At 35.4% G+C, this 23483-nt stretch overlaps 1 protein-coding gene across 2 annotated transcripts in view; it reads left to right on the forward strand.

The window, feature by feature from the left end:
* PPM1A (protein phosphatase, Mg2+/Mn2+ dependent 1A) overlaps window positions 1-23483 on the forward strand; it is a 43487-nt gene that overhangs the window by 11066 nt on the left and 8938 nt on the right. Inside the window, exons 2-3 of one of the 2 annotated variants that reach the window (XM_032622714.1) lie at window positions 18567-18618; window positions 21349-22202. In XM_032622714.1, the coding sequence (XP_032478605.1) occupies window positions 21369-22202 (834 nt within the window). In that variant the 5' untranslated portion in view covers window positions 18567-18618; window positions 21349-21368. The remainder of the gene's footprint in view (window positions 1-18566; window positions 18619-21348; window positions 22203-23483) is intronic. The other variant, XM_032622713.1, reaches the window with a different exon arrangement.

Below are 23483 nucleotides of genomic sequence, written 5' to 3' on the forward strand. Positions count from 1 at the left end.
TTTTACTTTCCAGCACCCTTTTCCATATACACAAAGCATCTCATATCGCAGTTTATGGACTCAGTGAATTATTCTGTTTTGAAGAATGTTAGATTTTATGGACAGAAGTCTATCTTTTAAAGGCATATACTTTTTGGTCCTTTTTTCCAGCAGAGACATTATTCATACGTGTAAAATATTTAGAATCTTCACATATTTTGTGTTTGAATGAACCTTTTACCATCTTAAGTATTTAATAAGTTTTATTTTTCCCTTATTTCAACTTAAGTACACAGGGTTATCAGCAAACACTTATAAATGTTCTCTGTGAGGGGTTTTGTTTTTTTTCCAAGCAAAATTAAAAATGATGGATTGGCTGAGGAAATCAGTTATTGTTTTCTGGGCCAGTCAGAGTCTGAATCCTCAAATATGCAAGAATTAAAAAATAGGGGCTTCCCTGGTGACGCAGTGGTTGAGAGTCCTCCTGCCGATGCAGGGGACACGGGTTCGTGCTCTGGTCTGGGAAGATCCCACATGCCACGGAGCGGCTTGGCTTGTGAGCCATGGCCGCTGAGCCTGCGCGTCCGGAGCTCCGCAGTGGGAGAGGCCCGCGTACCGCAAAAAAAAAAAAAAACAGCAAACTGGGAATTGAATCCACTTCTCAATATGTAGACTTCTCAATGTGTATAAGTTATCCAAAACTGAGAAATTTGAAATAGTTAACAGATGAAGCAAATTGAGATTGTGAATACCAGAACAGTCTTAGGAAACTTTAAAAACTAAATCTATGCCATCTAAATCTTTTAATGTTTTGCTTATACTATAATGTTTAGTAAAAATAGGTCAGTATCTAATTTCATAGTCACTAGAACCCTCCAACTAAATTAAGGTTAGGTATTTTTCAGGCAATTGTGTACTTCTAAATTTTACTTTTAAAAATTGTGCGGTACATACCTTTGTGGCAATTTAAGAAGACTACCTTATGGAGTGTGTGATTCAGATCACAGCACATGTCTAGAAGATGGTGATACATTAAAAAATCATGAAACATTAAGGAAACATCAAAAGTGGCAAGCTCTGTCTCACACACACTGTGAAATTGAAACTGCTGCTAATATCTGTGTAAACTGACTATAGTTTGTGTACTAAATGACTTGTGTCATGGGCTTTATGGAAATACTATTTAGTATAAAAGAGCTTTATCTGACTTATTTTCGTTGGTTTGATTGGTTGACTTTGTGTTTTGAAATTTCATTTTTAACGTTTTAATTTAGGGTATTATTTAACTCAGTAACAGTATTTTGCATTAGAATTCATGTGAGTGAAATTTGGTTTGTTGAAGAAGGTTAAGTAAATATTTAATTGAAAGAGTGAAGTAAATATTTAGTTGAAGCTGTAAGATGAAGAGATACTGAGCAGCTGAGAAATTTTCAGGTAACTTTTTTAATCTGTGAAAAAATTTTAATATAGTATTTTTCATGTTACTACAAATAATATATAGTCATCTTTTTAAACCTTTTTATGCAAAATAAAATATAGATACAGAAAGCCATATAAAACCATAGTAATCTTTTAAAATGGCTTTATTAAGATATAACAATAGCATGAAATTCACCCATATGAAGTTTACCACTCAGTAGTTTTCAGTGTATTAACAGAATTGTGCAACCATTACCACAATTTAATTTTAGAACATTTTCATCACGCCCAAAAGAAACCTTGTTCTCATTAAGAGTCACTCCGCATTCTCTTCTCCCCTATCCTTTGTCAACCACTTATCTACTTTCTGTCTCTAGGTTTGCCTTTTGGATATTTCATATAAATGGGATCCAAATAACTTTTTGATCAGTGATTTCTAGCCTGATAAACATCATGTATATCTCATGAGATAGCCAGCTATGAATAATTTAGCCTCTTTTTATAGCTTAAATAATGGCTGTTTCCTCCTCTGTGACCAGGAAAAATTATTTAGTAATTGGAAATACTATCCAAATTTAAACCAAGAATCAGGTTCTTCACTAGTAGTATAACTTCAAGGAATATGTAGTCCTCACCTCCAGTAGTGCTTTTCACTGTGGGTTGCTCAGTAGCCCCTCAGCTTTGTTGATGTAGTAGCCATTTCTCTCCTACTTAACAAACTCAGACTTGCATGAATTCACTGAAATATTTTCCTTGCCTGAACTCTGCCTTCTTACTCTCCCCTAAACACAAGAATGAGGACGAATTAAAAGCAAGAAGGGGAAAACAGAAGAGATTGATTGCTCAGACTAGGGAGGGACAAAGAGCAAGAATAGAAATGGTATAAAAATTTTGAGGAGACTTAATTTGTGGGCAGAAGAATAATAAAACTTGGAGGTTGCTTAGAAGAGAGTAAGACCTAGAGGGAAGAAGCAGAAGGCAAAAATGTTATAATATATTGGAAGATAAGAAGATAAGTGAAATATAGAAAATTTTCACTTCTGAATTTTAGTCATATGTCTGTGAAGCACAAATGATGAATCCATTTTCTGATGAGGTGTATTGCCCTTATTTTCTTTTCACAAATTTGTAGGAATTTTGAAGCTGAGCCATAGTCATATGTTTCTTTTGGGTTATTTGAAGATCCTCAGGTTTGAACCTGTGCAGACTCAGAAACTCCTATCACCTTGGGACTATTCTTTAGAGAAATCCCAGAGAAAATAAAAATGGCACTGTGCCCCTGGGCTTTCTGAACTGAAGGGGCAGAATCCTATTCTGGGTGCTACCATATTGGGCTGCTTCAGAGTTCTAGAATTAGCCAGAGAATGGCACTAATTGAGAAATTGCTGCTGCCAAAGAAAATCTTGATTTGTTAGAGGTGCCTTCTGGTTGGATTAGAATTGTTAGTGAGATTTTAGGGATACTCTGTAAAATTGTCCCCAGAGATCTTGAATCCCACATATAGCTTTTAAAGTCAGTAAAGTCCTATAATAAGCAAACTGGAAATTTGTGGGGAGGGGAGTGCACACTAATGGGAACTGTTAGTACCTATATTTGACCACTTGGATGATATGTTTAAAATCCGATATTCAGCTCCTTATCAGAAATATGCCTACAATGTTTTATATATACATTTTTAAGGAAAAGCTGATGAAGATAGGTTACATTTTCTTTAGAACAACTGAGATTTATTATTTAACAGGTAAAATGTGTTATCTAATTTAAGTGAATGTTTTAAGTATTGGAAACCAAGTTTACGAAATCTGTGTATAATTTGCTTTAATAACAAGCATTCCTTTATTTACAAAAGAACTCCTCTATATATAATCTATGACTGTTTATTAGATTATTTATATTGTGGAAAGAGAAGCTTAAGAGTACTTGTTGATTTGACTGACTAATCTATAAGATTGAGCTTTATTACAAGAATATTTAACCAGAGAAACCTGTGAAAATATTTTTGGTCTTGAGGAGGATTGGAGGAATGTTCTAGAGGAATGTTCTTGGCCCTGTGAACTGCAAACTAATGGACCATATAAGAAACTTCTATCTCTAACTAAAGAAAGATGTGAAAATTTAAAGATTGCTATGATTTAAGTATATTTAGAAAATATGAGATACCAGAGGAGCATTTGTCAAATGAAATTAAGTCTTACTGTATAGGGTAAGGTACCATTATTTTGCTGGTGTCTTCTGATTCTCAGTGGAATAGATGTTGGTAATAGGGTCTAGAGAGCTCTACAACTTATATGTTCCAGGGAGTTGACATGAACAGAGATTAGTTAGTATTTCCTGGGCTTCCAGGAGCACTGCAATGTCCAGGTCTTAAATTTCTTAGCGCCTACATCTGTGGACTGTTTATGCTGCTTACTGTTGTTGGAGAATTTAGTTTTCTTTTTCACCTTCCTCTTTCTCTCATACTTTGGTTGTAGGTTTTTTGAAGTGAATGTAATTTTTAAAATTTCCTCAACTCAATGAGCTAATTTACTGCATTTATTTATAATCTGCTGTTTAAATCATCCTTTGAGTTTTTAATATCAACGATTTTTTACTTTGATTTCTTTTTTTAATTTTATTGAAGTATAGTTGATTAACAATGTTGTGTTAATTTCTGCTATACAGCAAAGTGACTCAGTTGTACATATATATTCTTTTTCATACTCTTTTCCATTATGGTTTATCAAAGGATATTGAATATAGTTCCCTGTGCTATACAGTAGGACCTTGTTGTTTATCCGTCCTATATATAATATTTTGCATCTGCTAATCCCAATCTCCCAATCCTTCCCAACCCCCACCCCACCTCCCCCTTGGCAACCACAAGTCTGTTCTCTATGGCTGTGAGTCTGTTTCGTAGACATGTTCACGTCATATTTTAGATTCCACGTATAAGTGATACCATATGGTATTTGTCTTTCTCTTTCTGACTTTTCGCTTAGTATGATAAACTCTGGGTCCATCCATCTTTTGTAAACACATCCATGTTTGTAATAATGCAAATGGCATTATTTTCTTTTTAATGGCTGAGTAATATTCCATTGTATACAGTATACCACATCTTCTTTATCTGTTCATCTGTTGATGGACATTTAGGTTGTTTCCCTGTCTTGGCTATTGTACATAGTGCTGCTATGAACATAGGGGTGCATGTATCATTTCGAATTATAGTTTTGTCTGGGTATATGCCCGGGAGTAGAATTGCTGGATCATATGGCAACTTTATTTTTAGTTTTTTGAGGAACTTCCATACTGTTTTCCATAGTGGCTGCACCAATTTACATTTCCACCCAATTAAAAAAACAATTTTTTAAAATTTCCAAATGTGACATTTAATTCTTTCCCAGTTTGCCTGGTAATTTTTAAATAATTTCTTATTTCTCATTTTTCTGTTTTTTTTAACCTTATTAAACACTTCATACATAGTTATTTTATATCTCATATTCATTAATTCTAATATCTGAAGTCCTAATGAGATAGGAAGGAAGGGGGCAGGGCACAATCATTAAGAACAGGGTACCACAAAAACTGGTTAGAACCTAGTTGGCCCAAGATGGTGGAAGATTCAACTTCCAGTAGACCTTGAGCTTCATTATACACTCATTGTAATACATTAGCATGCTAAGTGACACACCCACGGGTGCCATGACAGTTCCCAGGCTGACCATAAAAGGCCAAAAAGTGGGTGGTGCCCCAATTCCTAGAAATATCTGCCCCTTGTCCAAGATAGTTAGGATATTACTTCCACCTGTTAGCCTATGAAATTACCCAACCCATAAATACTAGCCACCCCCACACCTCTCACCTTTTGAGATGGACCACATTCTCTCTGTGGAATTTGTATCTCCCAGCACAGCTCTCACTTTCCTAGAGGACCCCATGCCCTGGGGCTGCCTCTCTTTCACCCTCCAAGACAGCCCACACTCTGTCTATGGAGTGTGTATCTCTCTAAATAAATCTGCTTTCAGGCTCACTCTTGAATTCTTTCCTGTGCAAAGTCAAGGACCCTCACTTGGCGGCCCGTCCCAGGGACTCACTCAAGATCTGGGACATGACCATCTTCTCGCACCCCATTTTTCCTACACCATCAAGGGAGTATTTGTTATATGTTAACTCCTACTCATGGCAACTTGTTTCCTTGTATATTTGATTTTTTTATGAACTTATATTTGATTTAACACCAAACATTCCTCCATCATGTGTATAATTGCCTACAATTTTATTTCCCCTTTTTGTAGCATAAATTTCATTTCCTTGTTTATAGTTAATACCTAATTTAATCAGCCACTATATTTTACCAGTTTTTGAACTTATTGTTCCTTGTATCTCACTCTTGGATTCACCTTTCTTCTTGCTAAAGTATATCCTTTAGTAATTTTTTTAGCAACAGAGTATGGCTTGTAAATGTCCTTAGTTTTTGTCTGAAAGTATATTTTATTACACAGTACATTTTTTTTTTTTGCAAATAAAAATTCTTGATTAATAGTTTTTTTCCCGCTTCCTATCAGCACCCTCAAGATATTATTTTATTGTATTATGAAACTTGGCAAACTTGGAACTCGGAGAAGTCTGGTCTCTACCTAATTGTTATGCCTTTGTATGTAATTTTTTCCTCTGGTAGTTTTAAAAAAGATTCCTTTTCCGTATCCTGTCACCAGTATTTACTGTGTGACCTTGGGCAAGTTCTCAACAGAGGTAATGAAATAGTATCTGTATTATAGGGGTTGTTGTGATGATTGCATTAATAGATGTAAAGCATTTAGAGCCCTGCATATTTCAAGTATGATATAAATGTTAGTATTTGTTTGTTTTACCATACTTGATGTTCTGAGCACATTCCCATGGTATGCCTAGGTATGTGTATGTTGTGTTATCTGTAGGCACTCTTTGAAATAGATTGTTGATCTGAAGTTCAGTTCTAGGAAATTCCTTAGCCTTTATGTCTTTGAATATTGCTTTTTTAGTAATCCTTAATCTCTGTGTCTTGTTCTAGGCAGTTCCTAGGTACATTTTCCAATTTACTAATTCACACTTTGACTTTGTTCAGCTACTTTATGTGGCCTCGGTTGCTTTTCTCAGTGAATACTTTTTCATGTTCAGGTTCTCTCACTCACTTATTGCCACCTATTCTGGTTTGACTTCTGCTATTCTTTTTTTTTTTTATTTTATAAATTTATTTATTTATTTTTGGCTGTGTTGGGTCTTTGTTTCTGTGCAAGGGCGTTCTCTAGTTGCGGCAGGCGGGGGCCACTCTTCATTGCGGTGCGCGGGCCTTTCACTGTTGTGGCCTCTCGTTGCAGGGCACAGGCTCCAGACGCGCAGGCTCAGTAGTTGTGGCTCACAGGCCTAGTTGCTCCGTGGCATGTGGGATCTTTCTGGACCAGGGCTCGAACCCACGTCCCCTGCACTGGCAGGCAGACTCTCAACCACTGCGCCACCAGGGAAGCCCTGCTATTATCCTTTTACCCCCTTCTTGTCTGTTGTTCCTTTTAGCTTTGGAAGGATCCTAAACGTACACATTTTAAGTTATTTTCTGATTGCTACTTTTTCTTCTAGATGGAATTCCTACAATTTTTGATGTTTGTTGGCTGTCCATCTTAGTTTAGTTGTCCCGGTGTGTTTTGGAGTTTGGTTTCATATTAGGTAGAATTTTTTTGTTTTCTTTCTTTTCACCCTTCTTATCCAGTGTTTTTTTGCATGCACCTTTACCTTGGCTCTGGGGTGCCCAGTCTGAAACCATGTCTTATATTGGAGGCTTGGTTCCCCTGATTCTTGATAACATCAGGATCAGGCTTATCTCTCCAAGAAATACAGACTTAAAGAAGGTGTGTGCTTCTGTTGAAGGAGCTCGTAATTTCAATTAAACTAAATTCCCTGGCAATGGCTAGTAAGTAGCTTTTCCCTCCTCCTTTTACAAGCAAGAGAGCCCCTCCACCACAGGCATTCGTTTCAGTGAGGCTGGTTTCTATCCCAGCCTTGCATGGGGGCATTTTTAGTTCTGTTACTATCCCTACAGGATGTGGACTTCTGTGCATCTCTGTTACCTGAGCCCAGGCAAGTCACAGTTTCAGTTTCACCAAGTGCTTTGTATTTCAGGAGTTTATCTTTAGCAGGTGGCTTGGTCTTCTTAATTTTCTGTTTTATAGTAATTTATTTTAAAAATACATTTGGAACAGAGGAACACTTCAAAGTGTGAATATACAAAACCATTTTAATGGAAATCATCATTTAAAATTAATGTATTATATATCATACGTAGCCTTCAGAAAGGTACCAGTTTGCTCTCCTTATGTACGAGAAGTATATTTTTTTTACTCCTTTGCCAATAGTGGATGTTATAAATTTTTGATCTTTGATAAAGTAATGTGTGAAAAATAAGTTTATTTTTAATGGCTAGTGAGATTCGTCATTGCTCCATATATTATTGGCCACTTGCATTCTTTTTTGAATTTCATTGTCTGTTCGTGTTCTTTGTCCGTTTCTTCTCCTTTAAAGTGTTCATTTTGTTGTCTTATAAGACTTTTGTTATTTTGGGAATATTAACTTTATCATGTATATTTGCCTTTCAGGCTTATGAGCTTTGTTTTATAGTGCAGAAGTTTTATTTCTCTGGAGTTACTTTTTATTCCTTTGGAGTCTGTCAGTCTTTTCCTTTTTGCCATTGTGGCATACTTAGAAAGTCCTTTCCTACCATAAGATTATAGAAATATTTGCCTAGATGTACTTGTATGATTTTATTGTTAGTATTTCAAACTTAAATCTTTAATCACCTGGTGTTTTTTTAAGATCCACGATAGGGATTCAGCTTTCCTCCATGGGAGGGCAGGAGTGGAATAGGCCAGCCGTTCTAACACCAATTATTGAATTTTTGTTCCTGCAGCTCTTTCTGGAGTCTTGGTTCTATTCCACTGATCAGTTTATCCTGCAGTAGTATTCCCTCTTAAATACCATAATTTGAAATTGTTTTAATATTAGGTATGGCAAATTCTCATGGTTTTTAGAATGTTTTGGCTGTTCTCATACATTTAATCTTTCATATGAATTTTGGAATCATTTCATCAAGGTCTGGGAACAAAAAGACCCAGTTGTGATTATATTGAATTTATTATTAATAAAGGGATGAAAAATGTCTTTACAATATTGAATCTTCCTATCTCAGAAAAAAGAATGTCTTGTATTCTGAGGCTCTTAAAGGTCATGAATATTTCTTGTTAATTATTCAGATATACCTTTGCTGACATTTTAATTTATTTTCTAAATGATTATTATTAATAGTTTTCTTATATGATTTTCTTTAGTCACATAGCCTTCTTGAACTTTTTCTTCTAACAGTGTTTTAGATTTTGAGTTTGCCATCACATAATCGTTATCTGCAAGTAATAATATGATCTCATAATTTTATGCTTTTTTTTTTTAATGTGACTGCATTGATCAGTATTTCTAGACATTGCTAAATAATAGAGATAGGAGCAGGTATCTTTGTTCTTGTTTCTTTCTTGGGAATTGTTCTAATCACTATGCTTCCCTTCTGGCTTGAAATATGTATTATCATATCATAGCTTATGCAGAGACGATCATATGGTTTTTCTCCTTTTTTTTTTTTTTTCTTTGCGGTACGCGGGCCTCTCATCGTCGTGGCCTCTCCCTTCGCGGAGCACAGGCTCCGGATGCGCAGGCTCAGCGGCCATGGCTCACGGGCCCAGCCACTCCGTGGCACGTGGGATTGTCCCGGACCGGGCACGAACCCGTGTCCCCTGCATCGGCAGGCAGACTCCCAACCACTGCGCCAGCAGGGAAGCCCGATTTTTCTCCTTTTAACTTTTAAAGAGGTGACTTATATTAATGGATTGCCGAATGTATTTAAATTCCTAAAATGAACCCTACTTGGTAACTTGTAAGTAACTAGCATTACTTGTCTTTATTCCGTAATATATGCTTATATTTTACTTGGGGTTTTTTGCATCTGTATTAATGAATGTGTTTGGACTATAGGTTTATTTTTTTAGTGCTATCTTTGTCAAATTTTACGTCAGGATTGTGTATGTTCATAAAAAGTGTAAGTTTTTTTCTCTCTTCTTTAGGTAGTTTAGGTAATTTGGGAGTTACATGTTCTTTTAAGGCTTAAAACATCTTGGTTGTGAAATTGTCTTTCTTGCCTAATGCATTTTTATTTTTAATAACCTCATTTTGAAAACAATTCAGACTTACAGAAAATATTAAAAAAAGAATACAGTGAACTTCCATATTTACCAAATGACCAGTTGTTAACATTTTGCCATTTTTTTATAAACTCTTTTTTCCCTCTATGTGCACACATGCATATTCTCTCTGCTCACACAAATACATATAAGCCAGCGCACAATCACACATTCCACTTGGTTGTCATATTTTTTCGGTCTTTAACCTCGAATTGTTCTTCAGCCTTTTTGCTTTTTGTTTCTTGTGAGCCCTGGAGCTTTTTCTAAAGATAGTTCTTTGATAACTTTCTCATTTTGTTCCAGAGTTACTGGTCTTTATTCCGTCACTTCTTGGGGGGAAAAAGAAAATTGGTAATTTGTTTTCCTAGAGCATTGTCAATTTCCTTCATATTTTCATATTTATTGACAAAGAATTATACAGTATGTTTTATAAAAAACAAAACGAAAAACACCTACCTGTGAGGTGAGTTTAACCTGTTTGGTTTCTAAGTTTGAATTGTAGTTTTTCTCAATTAGGCTAACTAGTGGTTTACCTATTTTAATCATTTTTCTCTCATATTTATCTTATCTTAAGGTAATTATCATATTTACCTTAATTTTTCATAACATATTCCTTCGGCTTTCCTTAGGTTTTGTGTGTATGTGTGTGGTTGTTGTTTTTACTTCTTGAATTGAATATTTAGGATACTGGCCTTCACTTTTTTACTAAGAAACTATGAGTTTCCATGAATAAGATTTGGTTACATCTCATAGAATTTGATATGAGATTTTTCTTATTATTATTGTTTCTAAATACTTTGTAATTGTAAAAATATACAAACTCAATGAAAAGTTGATTAGAAGCATGCCTTTTAAAGCAATTTCCAGATGTTTGAAGTTTTCTTTATTGTTACCAGTATCTACTGTTTGTTGTATTAAAGTCAGATAATATGGTGTCATTTGTTTCCTTTCTTTTTCTTTCTTTTATTTGGTCCCCAGTGTGAGATCAGTGGGAGTGCATTAGGAAAAGCTATAAAGCTTTTGTTTTTCAATATACAATCCAATAAATGTTTGAGTTTTAATTAGTGTTTCTAAGTGTGTTTGAACACAATACATAGTTTTGATTTCAGCATATAGTGTTTTTGATAGGTGTGCTATGAATTATCTGGCATAAAAATAGTTATTTAGCACATAAAATTTGTAAGTTAAATTATAATTTTAGACAACACCCATATCAATTTAAAAAAGATACCCATACGCATCCTCATTATTGCTTTATTCCTTATGCTTGCCTTTGTCTGATATTAAAATTGCAACCCTTGGTTTCTTTTTGGTTGTATTTGCTTAGTATATTTTGCCCACCCCAAAGCCCTATATACTAGGACATCTCCACTATTGAGTTTCTTGTTTTGATTAATCCCTTGATAGCATTAATCTGTCTTTAAACAGATTTTTCAGAAATGGTACATGTATGATATACCTCTTTAGTGCTGGCATATTTGATAATATCTTTCTATTATCTTCATAATAAATGCCAACATTGCTGGGTCTAGATTTCTTGGAATATACCCCTTTACCCTCAACATTTATAGGTATTAGTTCATTATTGCCTATCATCTGACATTGCAAAGAAGTTTGAGGCCAGCCTGGTTTGTTTTTGTTTTTATTTTTTGGCATGTTTTATTTGTCTAAATTCTCATATTTTTTTTCTTTTTCATTTTAAAAAATATTTTAATTTTATTGGAGTATAGTTGATTTATAATGTTGTGTTAGTTTCAGGTGTACAGCAGAGTGATTTAGTTATACATGTACATATAGTCATTCTTTTTTAGATTCTTTTCTCATATAGGTTATCACAGAATATTGAGTAGAGTTCCCTATGCTACACAGTAGGTCCTTGTTGGTTATCTATATTTAGTAGTGTGTGTGTGTGTTCATCCCAAGCTTTCAATTTATCCCTCCCCTAAATTCTTATATTCTTGAAATTCATTATCTTCACCAAATTATGCTGTGGTATTGGTCAGTTTCTACTAAAATTATCTAGTACTTGATGAATGCCTTGAATCATCAAGTTCAAATTTTCTCTCAGTTTAGGATTAATTTCTTCTTTCTTTGAGGTTTAATTTCTCTTCCATTATTTGATTTTCATTTTACAGTGTACTAATAAACAGTTGAATCTACAGTGTGTGTGTCTTTAATCTACTCACTTTTACCTCTTTATTCTTACTATCTGCATACTGGATGATTTTTCTTATTTTGGTTTTTACTTCTTGTTTTCTATAAGTTCTTTACTTCTCATTATTGCTTTTCATGTTATTTAAAATAATACAATAATGTTTTATCTCTTAAATTTCATTCCTTAGCTCTGTTAATACTTTTTATATTCTAGTTTCTGATTTTTCATACACACTTATTTTCTTATAGTTCTGGAGGTCACAAGTCCAAAATCAGTTTCATTGAGCCTGCAGGAATGTGCTCAATCTGGAGGCTTTAGGGGGAAAATGCATTCCCTTCCTTTTCCAGCTTCTGGTGGCTGTCAGCATTCTTTGGATTGTAGCCACATCACTGTAATCTTCAAGGCCAGCATCTTCAGATCTCTTTCTGCTCTGTCTTCACATCACCTTCTCCTCTGTGTGAGTCAGCTTTTCTTCTGCCTCTATAATGACACTTGTGATTGCATTTAGAGACCCCAGTATAACCCCAGATATTCTCCACCAACCCCCCCAATCAGAAGTTTCTTAAGTTAATCACATCTACACAGACCTCTTTTTTTCCAAATGAGGTAATATTTACGTGATTAAGGCCTGATGTCTTTGGGAGCCATTATTCAGTCTACTATAGGTACTGCTACTTTGGGATGAGGTGGCCACATTAGTGAAAGATCAGATTAGAGTAAATCCTCATGGATTGTATGCTGTTACAATCACAGGTATTATCCTCTTTACCAAATGATGCAAACTCAGGTGCCATGGTGGAAAAGTGGATGAAATGGTCTAGATATGGTCAGTAAGGAGTAGTGGGGACTCTGGAGAATGCATGTTGCTTGGGAAGAGGAACTAACAATATATGTGAAGGTCAAATTCAGGCTACCAATTTGTAGTCTTAGTTGGTAGCTGCTTTTTTCTTTTTTCCTTCTTTAAAAGTTGACTTTTCTGTAGTAAAATAATCTTATTTATCTAATAATCATCATCTTGGTGTTGAGAATAAGTTTTTAAATGGGAATTCACTAGCATGATTTTAGACTAAAGTATTAATTTACTAATGCCATTTATGTAGGTATTCCTAAAATTTTAATCTTCTCACTTAATTTCTTATACATTTCTCAGAACAATTACCTTGTTAATTAATCAAGGTTGATTATTTATCAGTAAGGAAAGTTAGATATTAAGCTAAAGGACTTGTCCAAAGTCTCATATTGGATAGATCTGTAACTTTTAAGTCTTATGAAACATTTTTTGTTTGTTTTTTGATTTATATGTGCTTTGCTGTTGATGTGAGAATAATTCTAAAGACATGAGAGTGTCTCCCTAGTGTTAACTTGGATAATTGGGCCACTTCCCAAGTTCTTTTACTTTATATATTGGGATTTTGTTTTTCTAGATCTGTATTTTTAAGAACGTTATCTTTCTATAATGTTATTAAAAAGTTAAACTAATGACAAGTCTTAGAGATGAACTTAATAATTTTAAAACATAATAGATGTTTGCTTGTTTGGAATTTTTTCTTGAATTTTCCATAAAGTATGAGTATATGCTTTGAGTCCTTATATATCTTTTTTTTTTTTGAGTCCTTATATGTCTTAAAATGTCTTTCCCCCTATACACATGAATAATAGTTTGGATGATTATGTAATTAACCTTAACTCTTAGAACTCTGTTTATTCTCTACTTTAGTATTCAGTTTTATAGTTGGCAATGGCTGATACTAATTTGATACTCTTTCCTTTGAAGATTACCCAAGATTTTCCTAGAAGCTTATGTTATAGGTTTTTTTTTTCTTTTCCTTGAATTTCTTCAGTTGTGGGTGAATAGGGGTGGGTTTTTAGCAATTAATCCTCCTAGATATTCAGTGAGCTTTGTAAGTTTGAAGACTTCTACTGAGGGAAAAATTTCTTTTTTGATTATAGCTTCTCTGTTTTGTCCATCAGAAAGTCTTATTTTTTTATGTTTATATTTATTCCCTGGGTGTACTCGTTCTGTTACCAAATTTTTAATATTTGCATCTGCTTTTTCTTTGGAGCTAATTCATTCAGCAAGTGTTTATTGAAGGTCTGCTGTGCTAGGGGAGTCCAGAGTATTCAAAGGAGGCTCTCCAGAAGACCTGATACTTGAGTTAATAATCTGAAGAATGAGTATGAATTGGGTAGAGTAAGAGAGGAAGGAATAGCTTTTTATAGAGGAAGTGGCATTTGTTTATGTTATTTGGAGGAAGGGGACATGACAAGTACTAGGTACTGTAAGAAAGCCCTTACAGTTGGACTAGAGAATGTTATTGGGGGGGCGCATTATGAAGTAAGGTAAGTCTGGAGAAGGTTGATGGGCGCCTGACTACTCAGGACTTTCATGTGAGCCATATTAAGCAGTTCATTATGCCCCCAAAGAGAGGAAAGCCATTTGAATGACTTATATTATAGAAGTGATACAGTGAAATTTGTATTATATTATCTTTTTTCTTCTGGTTTTATTGAGATATAATTGACATACAGCACTGTGTAAGTTTAAGGTATACAGCATAATGATTTGACCTACATACATCATGAAATGATTACCACAGTAAATTTAGTTGAACATGTGTCATCTCATGTAGGTACAAAAAAAATTTTTTTTCTTGTGATGAGAACTCTTAGGATTTACTATCTTAAAAACATAAATATAGCATACAGCAGTGTTAATTAGTCACATTGTACCTTACATCCCTAGTACTTATTTATCTTGTAACTGTTAAGGTTGTACCATTTAACTACCTTCATCCATTTAATTCCCTTTCACACCACCCCTGGTAACCACAAATCTGATCTCTTTTTCTGTGAGTTTGTTTTTTGGGTTTTTTGTTTTCTTTGAAGTATAATTGATCTGCAACACTATGTTAGTTGCTGGTGCACAACATAGTGACTTGATATTTCTGTAGATTACAAAATGATCACTGATATTTGTATTTTGAAAAGTTTACTAAGGTTGCAGTTTGTAGAATGAATTGGAGGGAGGCCAGCATGCATGTGAAGAGACAAAATAGGAGGCTGGTATAGAATAATGCATTGAAAGATGATGGTAGCTTGAAGACTATGGTGTTAGAGAAAAAACTGGGCAGATTTGAGAATACTTAAGAAGTAGAATCCATGGAACTTGATGTTGGACTGATGGGAGATAAAGTAGAAAGAGGTATCAAAGATATGTCCTTGGTTTCTATTCACTTTGATGAATGATGGTGCCATTCACTGGCAAAAGCCATGAAAGAAAAAAAAAAGAAGAAAAACCGATATGAAAGAGTACCTTGGGAGCTAGCATAGAGTGAGAAGAGGGCCTAGGTCTAAGCCTTGAATGCTAATATTTAATGGCTTGAGAGATGAGGATGGGCCTGCAAATAAGACAAGGATGGAAAAGCTAGGGTAGGAGGAAAGCTAGGAGTGTGTAGCATCTTGAAAAGCCAATGGGAAGAGTGTTTCAAGGAGTATTGTGTTGAGTGCTGCTCTGAGCAGTCAGTCAGACAAGGGCCAAAATGTCCATTGGGTTAAGCTTGGAGGAGCTTGTTTTGATGGAATGGCCAGACAACAGTTCGGAGCATCAACACTTTTTTAAAAAGACTTTGAACTGTAGGGGAAAGAAAGAGGCAGGAGGTAGCTAGAGGGGAATGAGTCACCTAAAGACTTTTTTTTTTTTTTTTTTTTTTTTGCCGTACACGGGCCTGTCACCGCTGTGGCCTCTCCCGTTGCGGAGAACAGGCTCCGTACGCACAGGCTCAGCGGCCATGGCTCACGGGCCCAGCTGCTCCGCGGCATGTGGGATCCTCCCGGACCGGGGCAGGAACCCGCATCCCCTGCATCGGCAGGCGGACTCTCAACCACTGCACCACCAGGGAAGCCCTAAAGACTTATTTTTAATGGATGACATTTGAGTGTCTTTAAAAGTTGTACTCCAATAGAAAGGGGGAGGTTGAATATAAAGGAGTGAAAGAGGATAGTAATGTTATTATTCCTGGGAAGACATATAAATTGTGTAAGATTCCTTTGAAGCATGGGCTCCAAAGCTCTAACAGAGGGATTTAACTTAAGTGAGAGGACAGAGAGTACTCTGTTACAACAGAAAGGTATGAGGATAGGATGGGTACCAACATGGGTGGGTTTGTATGTTTGGAATCAAGATGAGGAAAGACCTGAGTTCTAAAAGAATTCCTCAAAGTGATCTCATTTATTGTTTTGTTTTGTTTATTGTTTTAACTGTGGTATCTATTTGGCTATTCATTGTCTCTTGAAAATTTTAGTTCAGTAATTGTTTTTCATTTCCATGAACCTACTTTCAGAGTGGTTTGTTTGCTTTTTTTGTTTTTGCTTTGGTTGACAGCTTGCAGTTGTTTCATTCATTCAGTGTCATCTCATAAATTGATGGGTGTTTTCTAGTTTGGAGCTAATGAATACTGAGCTCACCCACCCACCCCCAATCCCCACCTTTAATTTCTGAATCTTTAAAAATACATCCTCTTAGTTTTCTCTGCTCATTATTATATTTTATTTAGCTCGTGTATTTGAAATTGGCATTGCCAGAAATTGCAGTTAGTTCACTGTTGTTTTCTATTAGTCTCGGACAAAAAATAAAAGTTGGATTTCTTGCTTTTCTTCCTTTTCTCTTCTTCTTTACCTTTCCTTCCCTCCTCTTTTTTTGGTCATTCACCTTTGGTAGTTTAGAACACAAATAATGTAGAGTAGGCAGAGGAAGAAATGACACTAAAAGAAGTTTCTGCTTTCTTTGGTGACCATCTTCCATGCCTCTCTGCCTTGTGTGTTGTCTTTTTAAAAGTACATTTTTAGATTTCCATTACTACATTTGCAGATATACAGGATGGCTTGTGTAGGAGAATTAGAGTGTTAGTCCGGAAACCTAGGTCCTTTTCTCAGGCTTAGTGCTGAACTAGCTTTTTGACCTTGGGCAAGTCATTCTGTTTCTCTGTACCTTCTCATTTGTAAAATAGGTTTAGACAGATCATTTCTACATTTTGGCTCTGATTATTTATACAAGTTATCAAAATAAAATTTGTACATATAAATGTGTGACTATTTTTGTAATGATTAGAAATTTCAGACTCCAAATGGGAGAAAAATTACCCAAGATTGATCTTTTTTTTCTCCTCAAATTGTGTTAAATTTTGTCCATGTGCTTATGTGTCATTACCATAGATAACTTTGAGATGGTTGCCTTGGATTACAAAATATAATTTATGAATTACCTTGTTTCATAGCTTGGGAAGTTAAAAGTAGTTTATGTAGCCTAGATTATCCTTTGCAGAGAGATGTGGCCACAAGGACTTTGTGCACTTTCTCTGAACCCCGTCTGTGCAATAAATTGCTTAGTATTCTATTGTTCAGTAAGTGTGCATTCCAGAGGTCAGCTGACCATTTGTCCTCATCTTTGACAGTCTATTCATACATAAGCGTTAGTGGGCAATGTAGGCTATACCAAAGGTTTGGTAGTAGTAGAGAGTTCACTCCTCACTGCAAATGACTTCAATGTTGCCATGTTATACACTGCTACCAGTGCTGCTAACTGGTATTCCATTTTTTCCCTTTTCCCCCAAGAAGCTTCAAGTCTCTCTTGCCATATAGTTTTTTCCCTCTGGATTTCCCCCAACCTTTAGATTTCTTATTTCTTATGGAGGTCTAGTCCAGATTTTCCTCCCCAGTTTTTATAATCAAACCTATCTCAGTGCTCATCAAACAGCATCTACCCTCCTTCAAATGCTTGTTTAGCAGTGATCTTTTGTTATGTTGAGTATATCTTTTGATCCTTAACCCCTTACTTACATATCTGATCAAAGTAGTGTTTCTCAGAAAAAGTAGGGCTTGCTGTAAGAACAATTCTGATATCAATTACTAAGAGAATATAATTTTCTCAACATTGTTTACATAGTCTATTTTGTCCTCTGTTAGTGGAGCACCAGGGCATTCTGTATTATATACTGTGTGTCCATAGGTAAACAGAAAAGAACCCTGTAGTGTTTTAGTCTTCGATTTTTTACTAAAGGACTCTGCCAGAATTGTCAGTTTAATAACTCTTGTTTCATGGCTAATATGGTGCTTAGGGATCTTAACAGTGGAATGAATATATAGAGCTTTTTTTTAACTTGGGATAATTCTGAGTGGATTAAACCAAATGACCAGGTTCAAGACTCTTCATTTTGATTGTGAGATCGGTTTTACTTAAATAAAAGGCAGTTGCTGAACTTTAATGAATACTTCCTGACTCAGCCTTAGGATTTTTCAATTTGGGAGTTTGTTGGGTTTTAAAAGACAAAAAGGGTCACCAAACTTTCTGATTATATCAAAGATGAGTTCAGTCTTATGACTGTCATAGTACTTTGTATTGAAATGTTCAGATCCTCTGATAATGCTAGTGTTGTGGTGAGACCCAGCATGTGCTCAGAGTAGATTTAACACTAGGTGAGAACTAGAATTTCTCTCAGAAACTAACTTAAACTTTCATGGGCAAACTGAATCGCCTTGGGATTTACTGTTTGTAGATACATGCCAATTTAATAACTTGACTAAATAAAATACTCTTTAGTAGTCTACTTATGGAAAATAACTATGTATTTTTTAAAAGTAAAAATTATTTACTTAATAGGTACTTATAGTATGTCATAGTACTTATAAGTATGACATATTTATAAGTACTATGTTATAGTATTTATAAGTAAATAGTTTCTGATAACTACTATTTTTATATAACTATCTGCTGTATTTTGTAGCTATAGTTGGCTGCTTCACCAGGCTTCTACAAATTATTCAGAATCCCAGGAGGTAAGATTTCTGAATCACCTATTTTCAGTATGTAAAAGTCCAGACACAAAATTATTTGCCCTTGACTATATTTTTGCATTTGCAGTAGAGCTGGACCTAAAATTTTATCAGATGATTGACTTGGTTTGTTAAATTTTTATATTTCTAATATATATTTTTCAAAAGTTGGGGTGTTTTTTTTTTAGAAAGCACATACCCTGTTTATCTTCAAAGAATTATTTGGTAGTTTCATATCTATATATCTATCTATCTATATCTAGATAGATAGATAGATAGATAGATATATCTCTGGAAAATAACTACTGGACTTTTCTATAAAAGGGAGAGGGAGAGTAAGATCCCTGTTAGGTAATATCAGAATCTAGATGTGTTGTGTATGTGGGAATGTAGTCATAATTAAATAGTTTCCATTTGCTGAGTTCCTCATGTTTGCTCTGCTCTATGTGGCTACTTTGCAGCAACATTCAGAAGTACGTATTAATATATGCCCATTATACAGATGACGAATGCTAGATTGGTGGTATCAAGTGTCTTAAGTATACAGTTATCCCTCAGTATTTGCAGGGATTGGTTCCAGGAGCCCCCATGGATACCAGAATGTGTGGATGCTCAAGTCCCTTCTATAAAATAGCATATAGTACAGTGAATATGGTGGGCCCTCCATATCCAAACCCGAAGATGTGGAGGGCTGACTGTAACACCTCCCACCTCCCCTTTAGCCTAGCTAAAGGAGTTGAGGTACAGAGATGAGGCAACTTGCTGTTGACCTTCAGCAGATGACTTAACCTCACCATGGCTTAATCATCTTCTATCTACCTATCTATCTAGGCTTTCCATCTAATCTTTACAACAGATACACAGATGCCTAGATTCCAACCCTACTGTGGAAATTCTGGTTTTTTTAATCTTAACTTTTCAAAAGGTCCACAGATAATTCTTTTGTACAGCCATGACTGAGACCATTGCTGTAGTAGTAAATGGTGCTTTAGAGCCAGGCAGGCTTGAATTAGAGACCTGACTCCCCTCAACTTGTCTGATGAGTGACGTTGGCCAAGTTCTTTAGTCACACTAAAGTTCATCTATAAATTGAAGATAATATTATTACCTACTTTAGAGTGTTGTTGAGAATGACTTCAGGTAACAGTTGTAAAACACTTATCAGTGATTTAGAATTCATCTTAAACATTGTCTGCTATTAAGGTATCATTACTATTGTATCTTTTGTCCAATCAAAACACTCACCCTTGCCATATTGTGTATCAACTTGGTGTCAGAAAGGTAATTTGATGAATACCACCATAAGGAATGAATAATGGCTAGTTTTCATTATTTAACCTCCATTAGTGGAATTGTAATAGGACACAGACAAGTAGGCAGGAGATCATTTTATCATACCAATCAGCCAGACTTCTCTGCTGTGTATTAATTTGGCCCTCGTAGGATAGAGAAGGAGGGAGAGGTTGCTGGGAAACTGTTTCCTTTCTGAGTTGTTTTTCTTTTTCCTTTCTCTCTCCCAGCTTCTTCTCAGAGCTTAGCATCATCAATCCCCTAATCTCCTAAGTGCATCCTGATTTACCGGGGTACTTTTCCCCACTCCTTCCCATCTCACCTTAACCTCCATTAAATCTCATTGTATCCTTCTTTCAGATTAAAAACTAAATTGTGGCTCATTTGATCACTTGGACCCCAAGGCTCTACATTCTAGGCCATTACTCTAGTAAAGGCCAACTGTCTTCCTGCCTTGTGTAAGCTCATTCCAGACCAAGGGTTTTAGCTTTTGATTATTGGGAAAGGATTAGATTAGCTAAGCTTTCAGGCTTGTCCACAGTGCTGTCCTAGACCTTTTGATCTCCTTTTTTGTTTATACCAAATGGTTATAGAGTACCATATGATGATACGTGTTATTACCACTAGATTAGGTTACAGTAGATGAATTTTATTATATCTACATATGACAGTCTTTGTTATATGTATGTATAATTGCTTTGCAACTTGAAAATTGAGGCTGAACCACTTACAGGTATCTAATAACTTATTGGCTTTTCAGAGACTGAAAAACCGATGGAAAAGGTAGAATTTGAGCTAGACGTTAAAGGATGGGTATACTTATTTCTATAAGTAAGGAGGAAAGACTTAAGGGAAGGAGCATGCAAATTTGAATCATTGTGAGTAGATCGTTTTCTACTTTTTCAGAGAGTTGATGTAGTAGGAATAAAACTAGATATTTGGAATCAAACTTTGGAAAATCCTGAATGTTCAACTAAGATGTTTGAATTAGTAGGCTTTTGGTATGTCCTGTGAATTCATTTATTTGTTTTTTCTTGATTAATATATACATACAACTTAGTTCTGAGATTCCCTAAGAGATTCACATATTCAATGCATACTTAACCACTTGACATGGTTCATGTAAGCTGATGGCCACTGCCAAGTCTCTTTTCTATTTCAAGTACTTGTTCCTTGGGGAGAGTGTCAGATCAGCTACTTTTATCATGATGCTTACTTCTCTCTGCCTGTTGTACATTCTGAGCTGTGCCTGAACAGCCTTTCCCCCAATTCTTCCTTGTTAATCATCAGGTTCCAAGTCAGCAGTGAGTGTCTGCTTATCACAAGAGTTGTGAATTCTTATTTAAAGCTTTCTTGGTATTTCCTTCTCTCTTAAAAAGGTTGTTGGATATGTAGTTTGTTTATAAGATAGCTATTAACTTTCCTGTTTCTCTTCCTTTGCAGACCTAGAGGATCAAGACATAATGGGAGCATTTTTAGACAAACCAAAGATGGAAAAACATAATGCCCAGGGGCAGGGTAATGGGTTGCGATATGGGCTAAGCAGCATGCAAGGCTGGCGAGTTGAAATGGAGGACGCACACACGGCTGTGATCGGTTTGCCAAGTGGACTTGAAACATGGTCATTCTTTGCTGTGTATGATGGGCATGCTGGTTCTCAGGTTGCCAAATACTGCTGTGAGCATTTGTTAGATCACATCACCAATAACCAGGATTTTAAAGGGTCTACAGGAGCACCTTCTGTGGAAAATGTAAAGAATGGAATCAGAACAGGTTTTCTGGAGATTGATGAACATATGAGAGTTATGTCAGAGAAGAAACATGGTGCTGATAGAAGTGGGTCAACAGCTGTGGGTGTCTTAATTTCTCCTCAACATACTTATTTCATTAACTGTGGAGACTCAAGAGGTTTACTTTGTAGGAACAGGAAAGTTTACTTCTTCACACAAGATCACAAACCAAGTAATCCTCTGGAAAAAGAACGAATTCAGAATGCAGGTGGTTCTGTAATGATTCAACGTGTGAATGGCTCTCTGGCTGTGTCAAGGGCCCTTGGGGACTTCGATTACAAATGTGTCCATGGAAAAGGTCCTACAGAGCAGCTTGTGTCACCAGAGCCCGAAGTCCATGATATTGAAAGATCTGAAGAAGATGATCAGTTCATTATTCTTGCATGTGATGGTATTTGGGATGTCATGGGAAATGAAGAGCTCTGTGATTTTGTAAGATCCAGACTTGAAGTCACTGATGACCTTGAGAAAGTTTGCAATGAAGTAGTCGACACCTGTTTGTATAAGGTAGCTAGACTTTTTTTTTTTAGATGAAACGATTTTATGTCATCTTAATTACTACTCTAGTATATAATCATCTTAGAACCTATAGTACTCAGAAATAAGTTTTTGGTACAATTGCAGGATACTTTTCATCAATTATGAAAATAACATAGGAATACTTCTTAGAAATAAATTACGCGGTTACCAAAAATGCAAGGGTTATAATCTGAATGTTTGGTCTTTTAGTAACCATGACTACTTGAGCTTTTTACTATTGTGGAATTTTATCAAAGGTAAAAGACTGTATCATGTTTTAAAAAAAGGAATGGGGAGGGTTAAGCCTCAGTGTCTATATATGAAAAGCATTTTAGAATTTTAATATTTTATTTTTACCATGTGATATCTCAGTACATTTATGGAAATACTTTGACACTATGGTCTAATGAATCTGTAGCACCAACAGAGGATTTAGTGATCATTTGGTGTGATGTAATAGAAATAGCCTTGGACATGGAGTCAGAAGAACTTGGTATGAGACTGTGTATGACTTCAGGTAAGCTATTTAAATTGTCTGGAAAATCAGTTTCTTTAATTGTATAAAAAAGAGAGAGAAAGAGAGATATTATTACCCTGTCTCATGGGGTTGTCGGAATGATCAAATGGGATCATGTATATAGATGAGCAAGAGAAGGCTCTGCGGACTTAAGAGTCAGACCTAGAATCAAATCTTAACCTCTGTTACTTTTGTACTCTATAGTCTTGAACAAATTGTTCCACCTCTCTCAGCTATTGAATGGAGAAAATAGTATCTAACTCATAAGACTGTTGATGAACTCATGTATACATATGAAGTACCTAGTTTTAGCAAACAGTGTGTGCTTGATACATGCTGCTCCCTTTTCTAGAAAAGTTAAAAATGTTACACAATTTACTTCTTTAGTTGCAGCGCTAAGACTAGAATCCAAGTCCTTGACTTAGGTGCAGTGTTCTTTACACCACAGTTCTATTTTGTCAATAATGCTCATTAACTAATTCTTTGTGTTTGTTTGTTTAACAAATGGTGATTTTATAAAACTGTTCTGAGGCTGTATATTTGATGTCCTTTTAAAACTCAGAAATAGAAAGTCAACATAATATTCTCTCTGGTTTTATATGCACAACTGCCAGCTGTACTTAAAATCTTAATTAAAAATCAGGTTTATGTAACATCCAACACATATGTTAAAAAAATCAATAGAGCAACAACTTGGTAGTACACACTATTGTTGTTAATTTCTGAATTTGGGGGGAACCAAACAAGGATGC

This window comes from Phocoena sinus, chromosome 2 (assembly GCF_008692025.1).
Source record: "Phocoena sinus isolate mPhoSin1 chromosome 2, mPhoSin1.pri, whole genome shotgun sequence".
In the NCBI taxonomy this organism is placed as follows: domain Eukaryota; kingdom Metazoa; phylum Chordata; class Mammalia; order Artiodactyla; family Phocoenidae; genus Phocoena; species Phocoena sinus.